The 15425-nt window shown below is 44.2% G+C and overlaps 1 protein-coding gene across 3 annotated transcripts in view; it reads right to left on the bottom strand.

Annotated features, from left to right (window-relative positions):
• Window positions 1-15425, bottom strand: part of DIS3L2 (DIS3 like 3'-5' exoribonuclease 2) — a 368917-nt gene that overhangs the window by 120807 nt on the left and 232685 nt on the right. For all 3 annotated transcript variants that reach the window (XM_063595621.1, XM_003821873.5, XM_063595620.1), the window contains exon 10: window positions 7219-7298. In XM_063595621.1, the coding sequence (XP_063451691.1) occupies window positions 7219-7298 (80 nt within the window). The remainder of the gene's footprint in view (window positions 1-7218; window positions 7299-15425) is intronic.

The following is a 15425-nucleotide window of genomic DNA, read 5'->3' as shown; positions in this document are numbered from 1 at the left end:
CCACTCTAGCAAATTTATGAAACTCAAGGAGGGGGTTGCAGGATCCCAAACTTATAGCTGGTCAGTCAGAATCACCAGTAAACCACCCTGGAGCCTGCAATTGGCATCAGAAGCGTGAGGCAGTCTTGTGGGACCAGGTGCTCAATCTTTGGAATCTGATGCTATCTCCAGGCGGAGAATATCAGAACTGAATTGGAGGACAACCTGCTGGCATATGCTGCAGAACTAATTGCTTGCTTGGTGTATGGCAAAAAAGCACCCAAGTATTTGGTCATAGCAGTCTTCTGTGTTGATTGTTGCAGGGTGGCAGCAGGGGAAAGGCAGTCTGTGTTGTTTTTTCCCACTCAGACTATCTCCTTCACCACTCCGTCAGCCCTCTCAGCAGCATTCGGCTTTCTACTTCACAGTGGAAGCAGGTATGGCCAGGTGTGATCCCTCATCAGCAGGGACCCATCAACTATGTCTTGCCTCTCTGTCTCATAGAAAGAGGTGCTGTGGCCAGGCGCGGTGGCTCACACCTTTAATCCCAGCACTTTGGGAGGCCGAGGCAGGCGGATCACAAAGTCAGGAGTTTGAGACCAGCCTGGCCAATATGGTGAAACCCCATCTCTACTAAAAATACAAAAATTAGCTGGGTGTGGTGGCGGGCGCCTGTAGTCCCGGCTACTCGGGAGGCTGAGGAAGGAGAATCACTTGAACCCAGGAGGGGGAGGTTGCAGTGTGCAGAGATTGCACCACTGCCCTCCAGCCTGGGCAACAGAGGGAGACTCCATCAAAAGAGGGGAGGGGAGGGGAGGGGAGGGGAGAGGAGAGGAGGTGTTCTTCCTTGGCCTCACCTTCCACTTATGCTCTGATTCATCTCCCACCTTCTTCTTCAAGACCCTGCAAAACGATCAACTCTTCTCATGCCTGTGTTTTCAACTTTTCCTTCTCTGTCATCTCCTAGTTCTCAACATAAACATATCAAATATCTTGCATCTTAAAAGCAAAGAAAAAAGCCACCTTTGACCTATGTTAGTTAGCAAGTGATGAGTGGTGAGAAAAAAAAAAGGAAAGGTGGCTAGGTGAGAGGGGTGGAATCAGAGGCAGAATGGCTAGGGAGGCTTCACGGAGAAGGTGACCAATCAAACCTGAAAGGGAGAGGTCAGCCATGTGGCTTTGCAGGGAAAGGGGAAACCAGGCACAGGGGACACCAAGTGCAAAGGTTGTAGAGCATGAGAGGGGCACTGATGCCTGAAGGGCTGGGCAGTGAAAGATGAGTTAAAAAGGTGACTGGAGAAGAAAAGCCCACATTTAGAGCCAAGAGCAGGCAGGGTCCTTTGAGTCCAAGGAAGAGTGAGTCAATTTCAAGGAGGAACAGCAGACTAAAGAGCCAAGTGCTGTAGAGATGCTTAGTGAACTGAGGCTGGGGCAACCTGTTGCAGCCAGCATTCTGAAGCCACACTGTAAAAGGGATAAGGAATACATGGGAAGTGAGAAAGCAATGGGAAGTGAGAAAGCAACAGCAAGTAAAGACAACTCTTCCAAGGTGTCCTGACAGACATAAGTGAAAGTTCTAGAGCTGGAGCAGAGTACAGGAAGGTTTTATAGGATGAGGGAGACTTCAGATGGTACAGCAAGAGGAGGAAGCAGGGCAAAGGGAAATGTAAAGGGGCTGGGGTGAATGATTGCTGGGGAAGAGTCTTCCCAGAGGTGAGAAAAGAGCCCAGGAAGAGGGTCTGGCCTGGCTGCTAGAGACATGCATGAACCTTTTCACTCAGAAGCCCCAGGGCTCTCACATGTCCCGTTTCTTCCCAGTAGCAGGTCCAGTGACTTCATCTCAGCCCTTTGCTCTTTAAAACAACTACCACCCCATCCTATCCCTCAGGTTTTCTAGCCAAAGCCTGGCACACAGGGGGACACAAGAATTTCTGGCTCCTACTTCCTCACTGCCTCCAGAGGTGATCAGTCAATATAGGAAATTCTCAGCAGGTGACAAACAGCCATTTGGGGAGCCAGAGAGTTTATTAGGAATTCTCTGAAATCCTTACAGGCACTGCTCCTAGACTCTCACTCTATTCCCTTATTGCTATGGGCTCCCAGGAACAAAGCTGTCTGCTCCATCCTCCCCAAAAAATGTCATGCAACCAGGCAGGCTGCAGAGACAATCCAGGCAGGAAGACTGGTGCTTCCTTGAGCACAGTAGGTAATGTCCACCCCAGAGGCCCCTTAGGCTGGATGCTGTTCTAACTTAACCAAATATTTTCTATGCAGATAGTGGGACAGACCCTTCTTTTTTTGAGTCAGAGCACTGCACTCTGTGGGGATGGGAAATGTGAGCGGGCAGCAGAGCAGAGGGCTATGCACCCGGGGCTGTAGTTTCATGGTTCAGAGAGGAAAGCAGCAAGGAGGAGAGATGGACACGAGGGATGTGACTATGATAGCCAGCTGGGCATTCCATAAAGACCTCTGCTAAACTGTGGTTAAGGTGTAAACTCCAATTTCCAGAAAGCCTCAAGGATAAGTGGATATGTTTATTTCTTCTCATTCATTTATTCATTCACTCCTTTTCCCCTAGTGGTTTTTGGTATGTCCACAAAGTTGTGCAACTATCAATTATCTAATTCCAGAACATTTTCGTCACCCAAAAAGAAACTGAAACCCATTAACCATCATTCCCCATTCCCATTCATTCATTTCTAAGGCCGGGCTAGGGTAACCCTGTAAGTTCAACAGCAGAGTACATGTTAGAGAATACAACTTTAGAGAAACAAGATGCTGGAGAAGTGAAGTTCAATTTCCTGCAGGATCTGCTGGGAGCCTGAATCAACGAAAAGCGAATAAAGGTCCTAGCTTGTCAGGCTGACAATTTTCCCTCAGAGACTAAGGCAAAGCCACAATGCTTGACTAATTGAAGAGAATGGGTAGCTGTTACTCTGAACCCAGTCCTGCCCAATAAGGAGGAACTGGCAAGGAGAGAGCAGGCCCTGATAGCCAGGGAGGCGCAGTCTGGATACAGGTAGCCATGTACTTCAGACTTCATAAAAGCAGAAGTGACTCCATGACATGGGAGATGGGCTCACACCTCATAACCCACTGGACACCAAAGAATATTTAGGATGCTAAGTTGAGAATTTTTGACTCAGAAGACACATGATAACTGTTATCTAGTAACTGATAGGTTGTCAAATGAGACACTAGATTTGTTCTATAGGGGCCCGAGAGGCATAAATGGGACTAATGAGTGGAAAATTACAGGAAGAGAGCAGTGTTTCAGATCATTACAGGGAAGGATTTCCTAATAGTCAAGCAATCTTAAGGCAGAATGAATTGCCTCTAAGGTAGAAAGTTCAAATGCAGTCTGGACATTCCATAAGTGGATGCAGTGGAGGTAATTCGAAAACCAGAGAGTCATCTGACAACTGTGGCATTCCCACACTTCAGCGTTGAGGTCAGTTGTGAGGTATGCTGCAAGTGATCTGTACAATAATAAAACACTGAGGCACACGATTTACTGTCTCCAGATTCTGGGTTATCACTATAATGCCACTCCTATTCACTTACATTACTAAATATTTTCTTGAACAAAGGTGAAAAACTCTACATTGCTGGGTAATGCTCATGGGAGTGTTCTCCTGAAGTGTGTTTTTAGGATAAGAAAAGTGGAGAATTACCAGATTGGAAACCAGTAGAATACCTTCCAAGCTGAGATTTCATGAAGATAGGTGGCACCCTCTCCTCCGCCTGCAACCTAATTATGATCTCTTGGTAGACAGGTGGTCACTGTGATTTGCTGAATTGATCACCGGAGTGTCTCACCTGACAGACACTGGTAACAAGTCCTGGGAGTACATCTGAACTCTACCAAAAGGGAAAGTAAGGACTAGGTATGTTATATTGTCTGCTTTTCACAGAATGGTCATTCAGATAATTTTAATGAAACCAAAGGAAAGTTAAACTTTACACTTAAAAAAAAAAAAAAAAACTACAGATGATATAAATAGACCGAGAAAACACTATTTGTTTTTTGAAGCATTGAACATTTTTCCCCCTAAGCAAGAATTGACATGAACTGGTAACTACCTCAACCTGAACTTAGCCAACCTCACCCCAATCCAAACTGGAATTGACTTTCCCTTTTCAACTCCTTGGATAAATGGCCCTGGCAGAAACTGTTGTCACAAAGGCCAACTGTAGAAGTGCCACCATAAAACTGTTGGCCTGACCAACTCAGGCCTTTTCAGAGTCTTCCCTGACTCCTTTTCCATGTCCTTTTCCTGCTGCTCTGCCAAACTGCTCCTCAGGAATGCAAGAAAAACTAAGTGGATGGAAGGTATCTGATCACCTGGTGCAGTAGGCTACTGAGCGGCCTGTGATTTCTGGCACCTCATAATATTTTTGTATTACAAAATTTTTTCATTATACAACTATTATTGCCACATTATAAAAATTTGGAAACTAGAGAAAGGAAAAAAAATCACTTATGATCCCATCATTCGAACGAAATCACTGCATTTTGGTGCATTGCTTCCTCTCCTCCCGGGCTCTTTGTATATAGTTCCACGGACTGCATCTATTTAGTTTGTTTATACACACCTCAGCTCCCCTAAAAAGAATTTGCAGCAACTAACATAAATAACATCAGACAGACTACTCCATGCCAACATACTCTCTCCCAAACCAGCTTGTACTCCTGATTCCCATTTCTAACTTACGGGTTCCATCTCCCAGTCATCCAGGTTGAAACCTTGGCACCATCTTGGACTCCTCTCCCTCAACCCCAACATTCATTTCCATAGATTCTTCTGTCATTATCCCTTTCTCACATCTGTCCTTCCCACTCCAACCCCCCCTATTGATTTTGCTACCATCTAGTCCAGGTCCACAACTATTGCAATATTTCTCTGACTCATTCCCCAGCCTCCAGTTTCTCTCCTTTTCCTTGCAATGCTAAATTATTTTCCTCTTTTTGAATGCTCTCTTGCTGAACAACATCTGCTTGCCTTTCCATTGTCCAACAAACAAAAAACACTATTTGGTCTGAAAATTTGTCCCGAGTTTGTCCCCAATCTATCTTTCCTATCATATCTTTGACCACTTCCTTTATGAAACCTCTGCTGACACACTTGGGCCCTAGACATAAAACCACAGTGTATGCAGTGAGTACGGCAGGACATGTGCCTGCTCCCTGGAGTCCCTGCAAGGTGCAGGGTTCCAGGCCAGCTGAGACAGAGGAACAGGTAGTAGATGTATCCGTCTGCTATTATCAACTATGAAAATGGACAAAACAAATGAAGCAATTGTGTCTAAGCATTACACAAACAGTAGAGGTGTGAACCTAGAGGTAAGACAAATATGAGGAATGAGGTCCATGGTCACCTGGCTTTCAGCCTAGGGGCACTTTCCACACTGTGGCTCAGGGAAGTGGTGTCTATATGCCGAGCAGGTATGCCTAAGCCTCTGCATGCAACAGAGATTGCTAAGAATGTAAGAAATCAAGCCAGTACTTGCTTTTTGAAGTAGGCTGCTTCAATTCTGGATTTTAAAAAGATATAATTTCTCTAAAATTTCCAGAGGACCTTTTCTCGTTTCTTTCAGTTTTCTTTAGTTGAAAATATTGAGGCTCGGCACAGTGGCTCGTGCTTGTAATCCCATAGTGGCTCGTGCTTTGGGAGGCCCAGGCAGGAGGATTGCTTGAGCTTGGGAGTTCAAGGCTGCAATGAGCCACTGCATTCCAGCCTGTGTGACAGAGTGATACTCTGTCTCTAAAAATCGATTAATTAATTAATTTTTAAAAAGAAAATATTGAGCAATCTTGCCCATAGTTTCAAGGAAGATAAAACCAGTCTTAGGCAATGTCTTCTATCTCTCAGCCTTCTATCTACTAAGCTTCCCCATCTATTATAGTAGAGAAGAGATTACATACTGAACCTACGGCGTTCTGTGTCAGTGGGAGATATGAACATCTTTGCAATGTTTTAAAACACTAGGCCACTAGGCCATCAACGCTTGGTGGCAGACTGAAACTGCAAGGGTGGATATCCACATTGGGCAAATGTCAAAGGCCATGTTAGTGCCAAGGCCATCTCTGAGGATGACCAAAGCCAAAGCAGTCACCCAGAAGCCACCCTAGAGAGCGGCAAGAAGTAGGTAAAAACTAGAAGCAGCACATCTGGGGCATTAGAAAAGGGATTGGGGGTGCTGGGCATGGTGGTTGACGCCTGTGATGCCAGAACTTTGGGAAGCTGAGGTGGATGGATCACTTGAGCCCAGGAGTTCCAGACCAGCCTGGACAACATGGTGAAACCCCATCTCTACCAAAAATACAAAATATTAGCCAGGCTTGGTGGCACACACCTGTAGTCTCAGCTACTTGAGAAGCTGAGGTGGGAAGATCACCTGAGCTTGGAAGATTGAGGCTGCAGTGAGCTATGATCATGCCACTACACTCCAGCCTGGGCAAAAGAGTGAGACTCTGTTGAGAAGAGGAGGGGAGGGGAAGGGAGGGGGAGAGGGGGAGGTGGAGGAGGAGGAGGGATTGGAAGGGTTCACTTTTCTCATATCCTACACATTTTTTCTTTGAGAGTCAATTGCTGCATTCCCTTCCTCCAACTATAATTTCCAAAGACAACTAGCCTCAATCCCACTTTTACCTGCTCAGTAACATCCCAAAAGAATGTTTAAAGAGCCCTTATCAGTTTGCCTTTCTCAACTTGCTGGATAGATGAAAACCTACTGGGAGTAGCCCAAGCTTCTCCAGCTCAGCCCTAGAGAGGCAGTTCTCAGGGAAGGTGTTCCTGCTACCCACCGAGAAGCATGCCTTTGAAGAGTACCCCTTCAATCACGTTATTTGGTGTTAAATTCAGGTAAAGAACCCTATGTCTCTCCCAAGCAGAGCCCTTACAAGCTTTCTTTCTGTGATACCTTACACCAACACTGGAACCATCTGAAGGGCCAAGGCTTGGAATTCATTCTTTAGCACTCACTGTTGCCCCTTCTGAAGCCCAAGAAGAGTCTAGTGGGAGGACATTTCTCATTCTCACCCTCACCAATGTCACCACAGGAACACAATCTTAAGGTCACATAGTTGTAAAGGCTCAGAGGCCTATGGCAAGTTCAGGCACAAAGCAAACCTAGCCTTGCACAGTATGCTGCCTAGGCAGCACAGGGCAGCCAGGCAAACCACACAGGCATGCAGACTGCCTGCTACCCAAGATGCCATAGAAATTTCCATCCTACCGTCAGCGAGTGGCTTGCAGGAGAGGGCATCATCGAGGTCTCGGGCGGTTGATGGGTCAATGGTGAAGATACAGTCTTTTCTAGGAAAGAGTGAAGAAACAATCAGCAATGCCACAAATAATAGCAACTTTACCCCACCATAGTACAGCTTTAAAGAACAGTGAATTTTGCATATGTGCTCTGTTAGGGAAAGTGGAAAATAACTTCTACGAGAATGAGATCTTTAGTTAAATGTGAGACTGAGAAGAGACAAATGGGTGAGTGACTTTCTCTTCCTCTGTGTGAACTGGCACCTACTTCTCCTTCACCCCAAGCCAGAAGAGATGTGAGTGGGTGAAAATCAGGCTGCTTCCATGAACGAGGCTTCTCAAGAAGAGTTGGCCAACAAGAGGGGCAAGTTACTTTGGTAAATTACTCTTCAATTTACACTTTGGTAAAATATCCTTCTCCAGTGACTTGTGATACAGGGGGATGGGACCCAACAATAAGCTTCGCAAAAAAACTTTGGGCCGTAGAGTTAACCATAATAGAAGTCTACCTGGAAACAGCACAAATCACAGTTTGTTTCCACAGAATAATTATATATTTCAACCAAGCTCATACCAAGTACACCATGTGCCCATTTATCTTTGCACAATATCCTTACGAACATCACACTCTTACCCTGTGAAACTCCCAGACATTCTCATTCTGTTTTACAGTTTCCCATATAGCATGCCTGACTCAATCCACCCATTCCCACCATGTAAACACCTAAAGATCTTGGCAGCAGCTGTCCTTGGCTCTCCATACCTCCAGCCTTTCCTGCCCGAGGACTGCCTGGAGATTGGGGTATTCTGCAGCAACTGCCCTTCTGCCCCCATGCCACACTCTAGTCGGTGCTCACTGCTTCCTAGGTTCTTCCTCCACTCCATCCAGTACTAGCAGTGCACTGCCACCATTTCTCTGTCTTTTCCTCATTCATCAACACTGATGATGTTGCCCATACTTGTACTAACCATGGTAAGACAGGCTTTGTTCTTAAAGACTTCTTCCCTGGTGTTGCTCCTCTGTTCAAAACCTCCTTGGCAGCAGTGAGCTATAATTGGGCCACTGCATTCTAGCCTGGACAACAGAGCGAGACCCTGTCTTCAGAGGCTGCCAAGCTGCTCTAATGCTGGCCTGCCACAAGCTCTCGGGACCTTTCTCTATCCGACTCTTAACTGTCCACTTACCCTACTCCTAGTAACTCCCAACAGCCCTCTCTAATCCTAACCACAATACTTCGATCCTAAGAGAGTATTAATTATAAGATGCGCCATCAATTCTGTAATAGCTTTTGGAGAAATAAAAACCCCACCACATTAAATATATACATTAATTTTAAGATACTTCAGAATTTCAGAAATGTCAAATGTTTAAAAAATAATAATAACCTTTTTTTTTTGTATGGCTCACTGCAGCCTCAACCTCTTGAGCTCAAATAATCCTCCCACCTCAGACTCCCAAGCAGCTGACAGTATAGGTGCATGCCACCACACTGGAGTAGTTTTAAAACTTTTTGTAGAAACAGGATCTCACTCTGTTCCCCAGGCTGATCTCAAACTCCTGGCTTCAAGGGATCCTCTCAACTTGGCCTCCCAAAGTGCTGGGATTACAGGTGTGAGCTACGATGCCCAACCCAAAAAGTAATCTTAAATGGTAAATGGATAACCAGACTGTGGTATACCCCCAAAATGGAACAGTATTTAGCAACAAAAATTAACAAATTATTCATAAATGCAACAGCCTGGATGAATCTCAAAGGTATTGAACTAAGTGAAAAGAGCCACTCTCAAAAAGAAAACAAAGCACTTTGGGAGGCCAAGGTGGGCAGATCACCTGAGGTCGGGAGTTCAAAACCAGACTGGCCAACATGGTGAAACCCCGTTTCTACTAAAAATACAAAAATTAGCCGGGCATGGTGGCACACGCCTGTAGTCCCAGCTACTCAGGAGACTGAGACAGGAAAATTGTTTGAACCCGGGAGGTGGCAGTTGCAGTGAGCCAAGATTGTGCCACTGCATTCCAGCCTGGGCAACAGAGCAAGACTTGGTCTCAAACACAAAAACAAAAAAGGGTGGGGGGAGGAGAGGGGATAAGAAGAGGAGAGGAGAAGAAGAGGAGAGGAACGGAACGGAATGAAAACAGAGATAAGACAGAGAGCAGATCAGTGGTTGCCAGAACTGGGAAAGGTACGCTTGTGCGGGGGCAGCAGGGGGAGTGGAACTAAATCTATGCATGTCTTAAAATTCACAGAATTTTACATACAGCAAAAGAAGGTCAATTTTAATGTTTACTATTTTTTTAAAAAATTCATGTGACTTTCAAATCAAGAAGAGTAAAACATATATGTTAAATATTCATAGGGTTGATCGATGGGTGCTAGATTTATGGATTAATTTTTTTCCCTTTAATGTGTACTTTTTCATATTTTTAAAATTTTTCACTGCAATTGAATATTACTTTTGTAAATGGAAAAAATCAAAACTATAGAGAATCTTCCTTAATCAAAAAACAATTGATCAGATATGTATTATTGTTTGTTTGTACATATATTGTTTGTACATACATTTAGCTATCTTGTAACATTTGTTACAAGATGCATTTGGCTTAATATAGTTAATGGCTTTAAGATTATGGATCTGGTAAAAACTGTGTCCCCACTGGACACTAAGAAAATAGGGCAGGGAAAGGTAGGTGCCATTCAGGTGGAGGGAACGAGAGCATTTAGAGTGCAGATTCCAGAAAGGGTGATTAATCAGGAGACCCACTCTCCCTCTAAATATTTCGAGGAGAGTCACACACAGTGTAGGCAACATGAAGGTTGAAGCCTCAAGATATACAGAAGTAATTTTGGTTCCACTATATAAAAGAGGTTGTAAGCAAGAGTGCCAGAGGAGAAGAGAAACACTGATCTCCTGGAATGCGTGCTCCGAGGGCTGTGTTCCCAGAGCCTTGAACAGAGGCTGCACCTCAGACATGTTTGTTGAATGAACAGATTGATGGTAATAGGAAGTGCCCAGGAGGTGAAATCAGACCTGGCACCATAGCAATGGGCTGTAATTGATGAGGATCTTGAACTTGGCTCACAAGGTAAAGAAGGAAGTGTCCACTTCTTTCTCCTTTTGATATCTCCCATAAAATCTAACCAAATGTTTTATATACACTGAGTACTCAATAAAAAATACTGGTATAACTGAAACTAAAAAGTCAGACATGGTAGTAGGAATGTTTGGGCCTTCTTCTTTTATCATAATGACATCATAAAAAGCCAAAAAAATGTTCCCCTAGTCAAAATCAAAAAGAACTCCATTAGCTTGGTTGGAGGTGGGAAGCCATCGTTTACTAGGTTACTTGGAGGGTTGACTAGGAAGTTTTAATTTCTTAAAATTAAACGTCTCTGGGTGCTTTGAGACTTTCATTTCTACGGATCCAGTGCATGAATGATAATTCCCATTTAGACATTTCCAGCCTGAAGTTGATCCAACCATATGTGACCGTGTAAGACTTTGTTAGTTTGTAAATGTCTTCTTTGGGAGCACCCACAACTGCTTTCTAAGAAAAATCCTAGACTAGCCTGTAAGGACTCAAACCAACTCTCTATTACCTTTAACACTTTTTAAAAATCTGCTCTTAAACCAGAAACATAAAAGTCTAAATTAAAATGGAACCTGACAAACAGTATTCAGGAAGGCTTGCTTGCTGGAAAGATAAGCCATCCAAACATTATTCCTGATCAGGAATTGGCAAACCATACTACACTGGTCAAATCTGGCCTGCCACTTGTTTGTGAGTGACCTGCAAGATGAGAACAGTTTTTGCATGTTTAAATGACTAAAAAATAAAAAATCAAAAGAAGAATACTATTTTGTGACACAAAAATGATTGTGGAAATTCAAATTGCACTACGCACAAATAAAGCTTTATTGTACACAGCCACACTTTTTCTGTACAAGGGCAGTGTTGACCACTTGTGACAGACAGCTGTTTTAATTGTGCCTGAAATATTTCCTATGTGACCCTTCACAGGAAGTTTGCTGACCCCTGTTTTAGATCAACGTTTCTGAATGTGCCAATTAAGTGTTTTAATTTTTTTAAAAAAGATCTTATGATTAAATCAGTTTGGGAAATACTGGGCTGATTTCTTAACTGTAGGACTTCGAGGAGCCTTTAATATGCCGGCATCAACAGTTCTTGACCAACTCATTTGCTCCTGGCACTTCTTTGTGGGACAGCATCTCCCAGAACCAAGATTCCTCAAGGGAGCACCTTTGGAGATGCGAAGAACTGCACTGAAATGCCCTGCACAGGCCTCCCATGGTGCCCTTGTCCTACTTGGGGCTTTGCCACCAAGCCTACCCCAAGGGACACTGCAAGAAGTCAACCAAATGACTATGCTATCACTGTAGGGAAGCAGGGAGAACAAGGGCCCATTTGACCATGTAGTATCCTTTTATAGAGTACTATAAAAGGGTACTCTTTTTTTTATGGGGGAAGTTGATGCAGTATAAGGAAACACTCTACTTGTGACAATCTGCATCTTACAGACACACAAATTTTATCCTTGATGGCTTCCCTTTTTATGCTATATGAACTGTCTGCTGTACAAAATAAAATAAATAAACTTTAAAAAGTTTTCCTTTTTGCTTTGGCTGCTAGGAAACTCAGAAAACCTTCCTAACTTGCCTCTAGGAGATTTTATTTATAGTTTGCACTTTGTGAACTAACCCTTATCCTGGCTGTGCCTAATTTTCCTACTCACGTGTTCCTTTTACCTCATTTCCTAATTTTTAAAAAAACACTTGCTGGGCACGGTGGCTCATGGCTGTAATTCCAGCACTTTGGGAGGCCGTGGTGGGCAGATTGCTTGAGTCCAGGAGTTCAAGACCAGCCTGGGCAACATGGTGAAACCCTGTTTCTACAACAAATACAAAAATTAGCCATTGTGGTGGCATGAGCATGTAGTCCCAGCTACTCAGGAGACTACTCCTGAGAAGTAGGAGTAGTCTACTATTACTTTCAGTTAGTAGTAGAAGTGGGAGAATCGCTTGAGTCTGGGAGGCAGAAGTTGCAATAAGCTGAGATCACGCCACTGCACTCTAGCCTGGGTGATAGAGCAAGACCCTGTCTCAAAAAACAAACAACAACAAAAAATTCACTGCATTATATATATATATTTGTAAACTGCCTTCAAATATTTTTGGATAAAAGCAGGGTATAACTAAATACATATGTATATTGAGAGATTACAACATTCCAGAATCATGTGTTGAGGGGATGCTGGAAGACAGAAAGATGCAGCCTAGACTACTAAGAGAATGAACCTCTCGACAGCAAAACTCAGAGGGCTCTCAGAAAGTATTTCTACTATAGCAGCAGACTCCAAGCTTCCTCTCTCACTATGGAAAATTGGGAGAAGCAAAGGAATGGTGAGTGACCCTGACAAACCCCAGTCCTCAGTGCTGAGAGCCAGTGATTTAATCTGTTGTCATCACCGCAATTACGAGCCTGCCACGATGTGCTGCATGAGGGCTCCTTCTGCTTGCAAGCCGCAGTGGCTAGGAGCTGCTGGCCTCAGCACTTGGGAGCCCAGCCCCGTGCGGTGGGGTTGAGGGTGATGGAGGCGGTGCACTGTGCAGCTGTTACACTCAGTTAACATGCTTGGGATTTTACTGGCTCCTTTTCTGGAAGGCTTTGGTCTCACAACCTGCAGGGAGCAGCCTGGCCTGCCAGCTTTTAGAACCTGTGAGACCAAATATTTAAAGAGTTCCGCAACAATGGTTAGAAAGAAGCTAACCCTGACCCGCAGAAAATAAAGTGCCAGGTGGGGGAGGGAAAGAATGAGACTCCAGTTCATGAGGCTGCAGAATTCCAATTCAGAGCAACGTTATGTAACCAAAATTTCTGAAGGCACGTGACTGAAGGGCTTAGGAGAACTTTTTAAAGAGACAGAAAACTTCTAAGATTGTGTTTTACCCAAAGCCATTGGTCTGGGAATGAACACATGAAGAGTAAGTCTTCTATAATCCCTTAAAACCTCGCCAAGAACCCTAGGAAATAACAAAAGCTTAGAAATAATTTCTGTTCCTTTGTCACTTACACTCTTCCTCTGACCCTGCACCCTCAGCCTCCTCAAGGTATTAACATCTCTACCTCCTTTAAGCTGGAAGAAGCTGTCTAGTCGCCACAGCAACATTTACTCACCACTTTGTCATTATTCACCTCACTGGATTTTGGCCATGGCCCCTACCACATCACAGAAACTGTTCTCCCCAAGGTCGCAGATGCTGCCAGATTAAGCATCTTAAAGCATGCATTGGTCAAAAACCTTCATCAACTCCTTACCGAGAAAAATAGAAAGTCAGCTTAGGATTTAAAGCCCTTCATGACCCAGCCCCAACCTGTACTTTTCCAGTTAGACTGCATGCTCCCGCTATGTCCCTTGTGTGCTAAATTCTTCTCTACACCCTCTGCTTTCTGAAATGTTGTTTGTGCTGTTCCTATAGTGGGCTACTTAACTCTACCAATCTCCAATGTCTAAGACCTACCTTGCAGTTAAAGGCCTGGCTGCAATGCCAGCTTTTTTCCAGTAAACCCTCACAGCCCCAAAGAATAGAAGCTATCTCTCCCCCATGCACCCTACCCACGCCTGCAACCTGCCTCTCTCTGATGGCAACAGCCACTGTCTCTGGCATGTTGGTGGCCACTTATGGACATGTCTTATCGCTGTGACAGGCTGGGAGCCAGTATCAGGTCTGGTAATGAGATTGGACTGTCTTTATATCCCTTCCAGCACATTGAAGGCACATATGTAATGAATAGCTGATGGACAGATGAATGAAAAAACGACCAAAGGGCTCTTGTGGAGCACTTTTCCACTCAATTTTGCCACTGTGTCTTGGGAAATACATTTAGGATTAGAACTCATGACTTCCTGGCATTCAATCCTGTGGTCACACCACAGTGTTATTGTTTCCAAGGGTGTCCTTTTCTGTCTTCATCCCATCTTCTTTTCTCATAAAACAGTGTTTTACAAACTGTGGTTCAGGGACCACTTCCAGATTAACAAAATTTATAGAGGCCCTCCTCTGTCCGTGACTCTGGGTCTGTCTCCATGCTAGCAAGCAATTCTGGGGAGGAGGATCTGGGTCAATGATGAAGAATGGGTGAAAAGGAATGGAAAAAAAATTAAGAAATAACCTTAAGTGGATAAAGAATAAAACTTTCAGTCCAACACTTTCTTAGATTAGATGGCATCACAGTTTATATAGAAATCAGCAAATTTTATGTAAACTGTAGAAGGAAAAACAACTGAAGAGCTGGATCATTCACCCACAGGGATGTGTTCCCAATTGTACCATTGCAGAGAGCCCAGCCAGATGGGTGCTGTGACATTCCAGTACAATCAGATGCTGAATTCATCTAAGCCTCCATTTCACAGAGCTGGGATCATCATTCAAACCTAGGTCTGTCCCCTTGTTCAGTGGGGCTGCGCCTTTTCTTTTTTTCGACAGTAGTTGCCAATATCATAATACTGTTTCATGCACTTCTACTCACACAAAAGATGCTAAGAAGCAGACACAAATCACAAATTTTTCACAACAGGAAAAGTCTATGGTCTATTTAGAGCAGAAAGTGACCTTGGTCCATTTGCCTCCACTTCCCCAGCCTCACCACACTCAGTGGTAAAGTGACACTTAATGAGGCCATATGGCCAGCAGAAAGAAATGATGCAGCACTGTGGGCAGGCCCTTTTCACTGGAGCAGGTGTTTCTAACCTCGGGTCCTCAGAAAGGTCAACTCAAGCGTTAGCAGAATTCTACACCAGGTGAATGTGGTTATTAAGTTCTGTTATTTTTTAAAGGATAGTGATGAAACTTAATCCAAACAAACTGAAATGTTCTGCCATGTTACATCCCTTTACTCATTGGTTCTACTCACCAGTTCAATGAACCTCTCATCGTTCTATGTTTTTTTTCTGTTTGTTTGTTTTTGAGATGGAGTCTTGCTCTGTCGCCAGGCTGGAGTGCAGTGGCGCAATCTCTGCTCACTGCAACCTCCGCCTCCCAGGTTCAAGCGATTCTCCTGCCACAGCCTCCCAAGTAGCTGGGACTACAGGTGCGTGCCACCACACTCAGCTAATTTTTGCATTTTTAGTAAGAGATGGGGTTTCACCATGTTGGCCA

The sequence above is a fragment of the Pan paniscus genome, chromosome 13 (assembly GCF_029289425.2).
Source record: "Pan paniscus chromosome 13, NHGRI_mPanPan1-v2.0_pri, whole genome shotgun sequence".
NCBI classification, from domain to species: domain Eukaryota; kingdom Metazoa; phylum Chordata; class Mammalia; order Primates; family Hominidae; genus Pan; species Pan paniscus.
The sequence above is the reverse complement of the archived record's forward strand: the minus strand, read 5'-3'. Positions and strand labels throughout refer to the sequence as shown.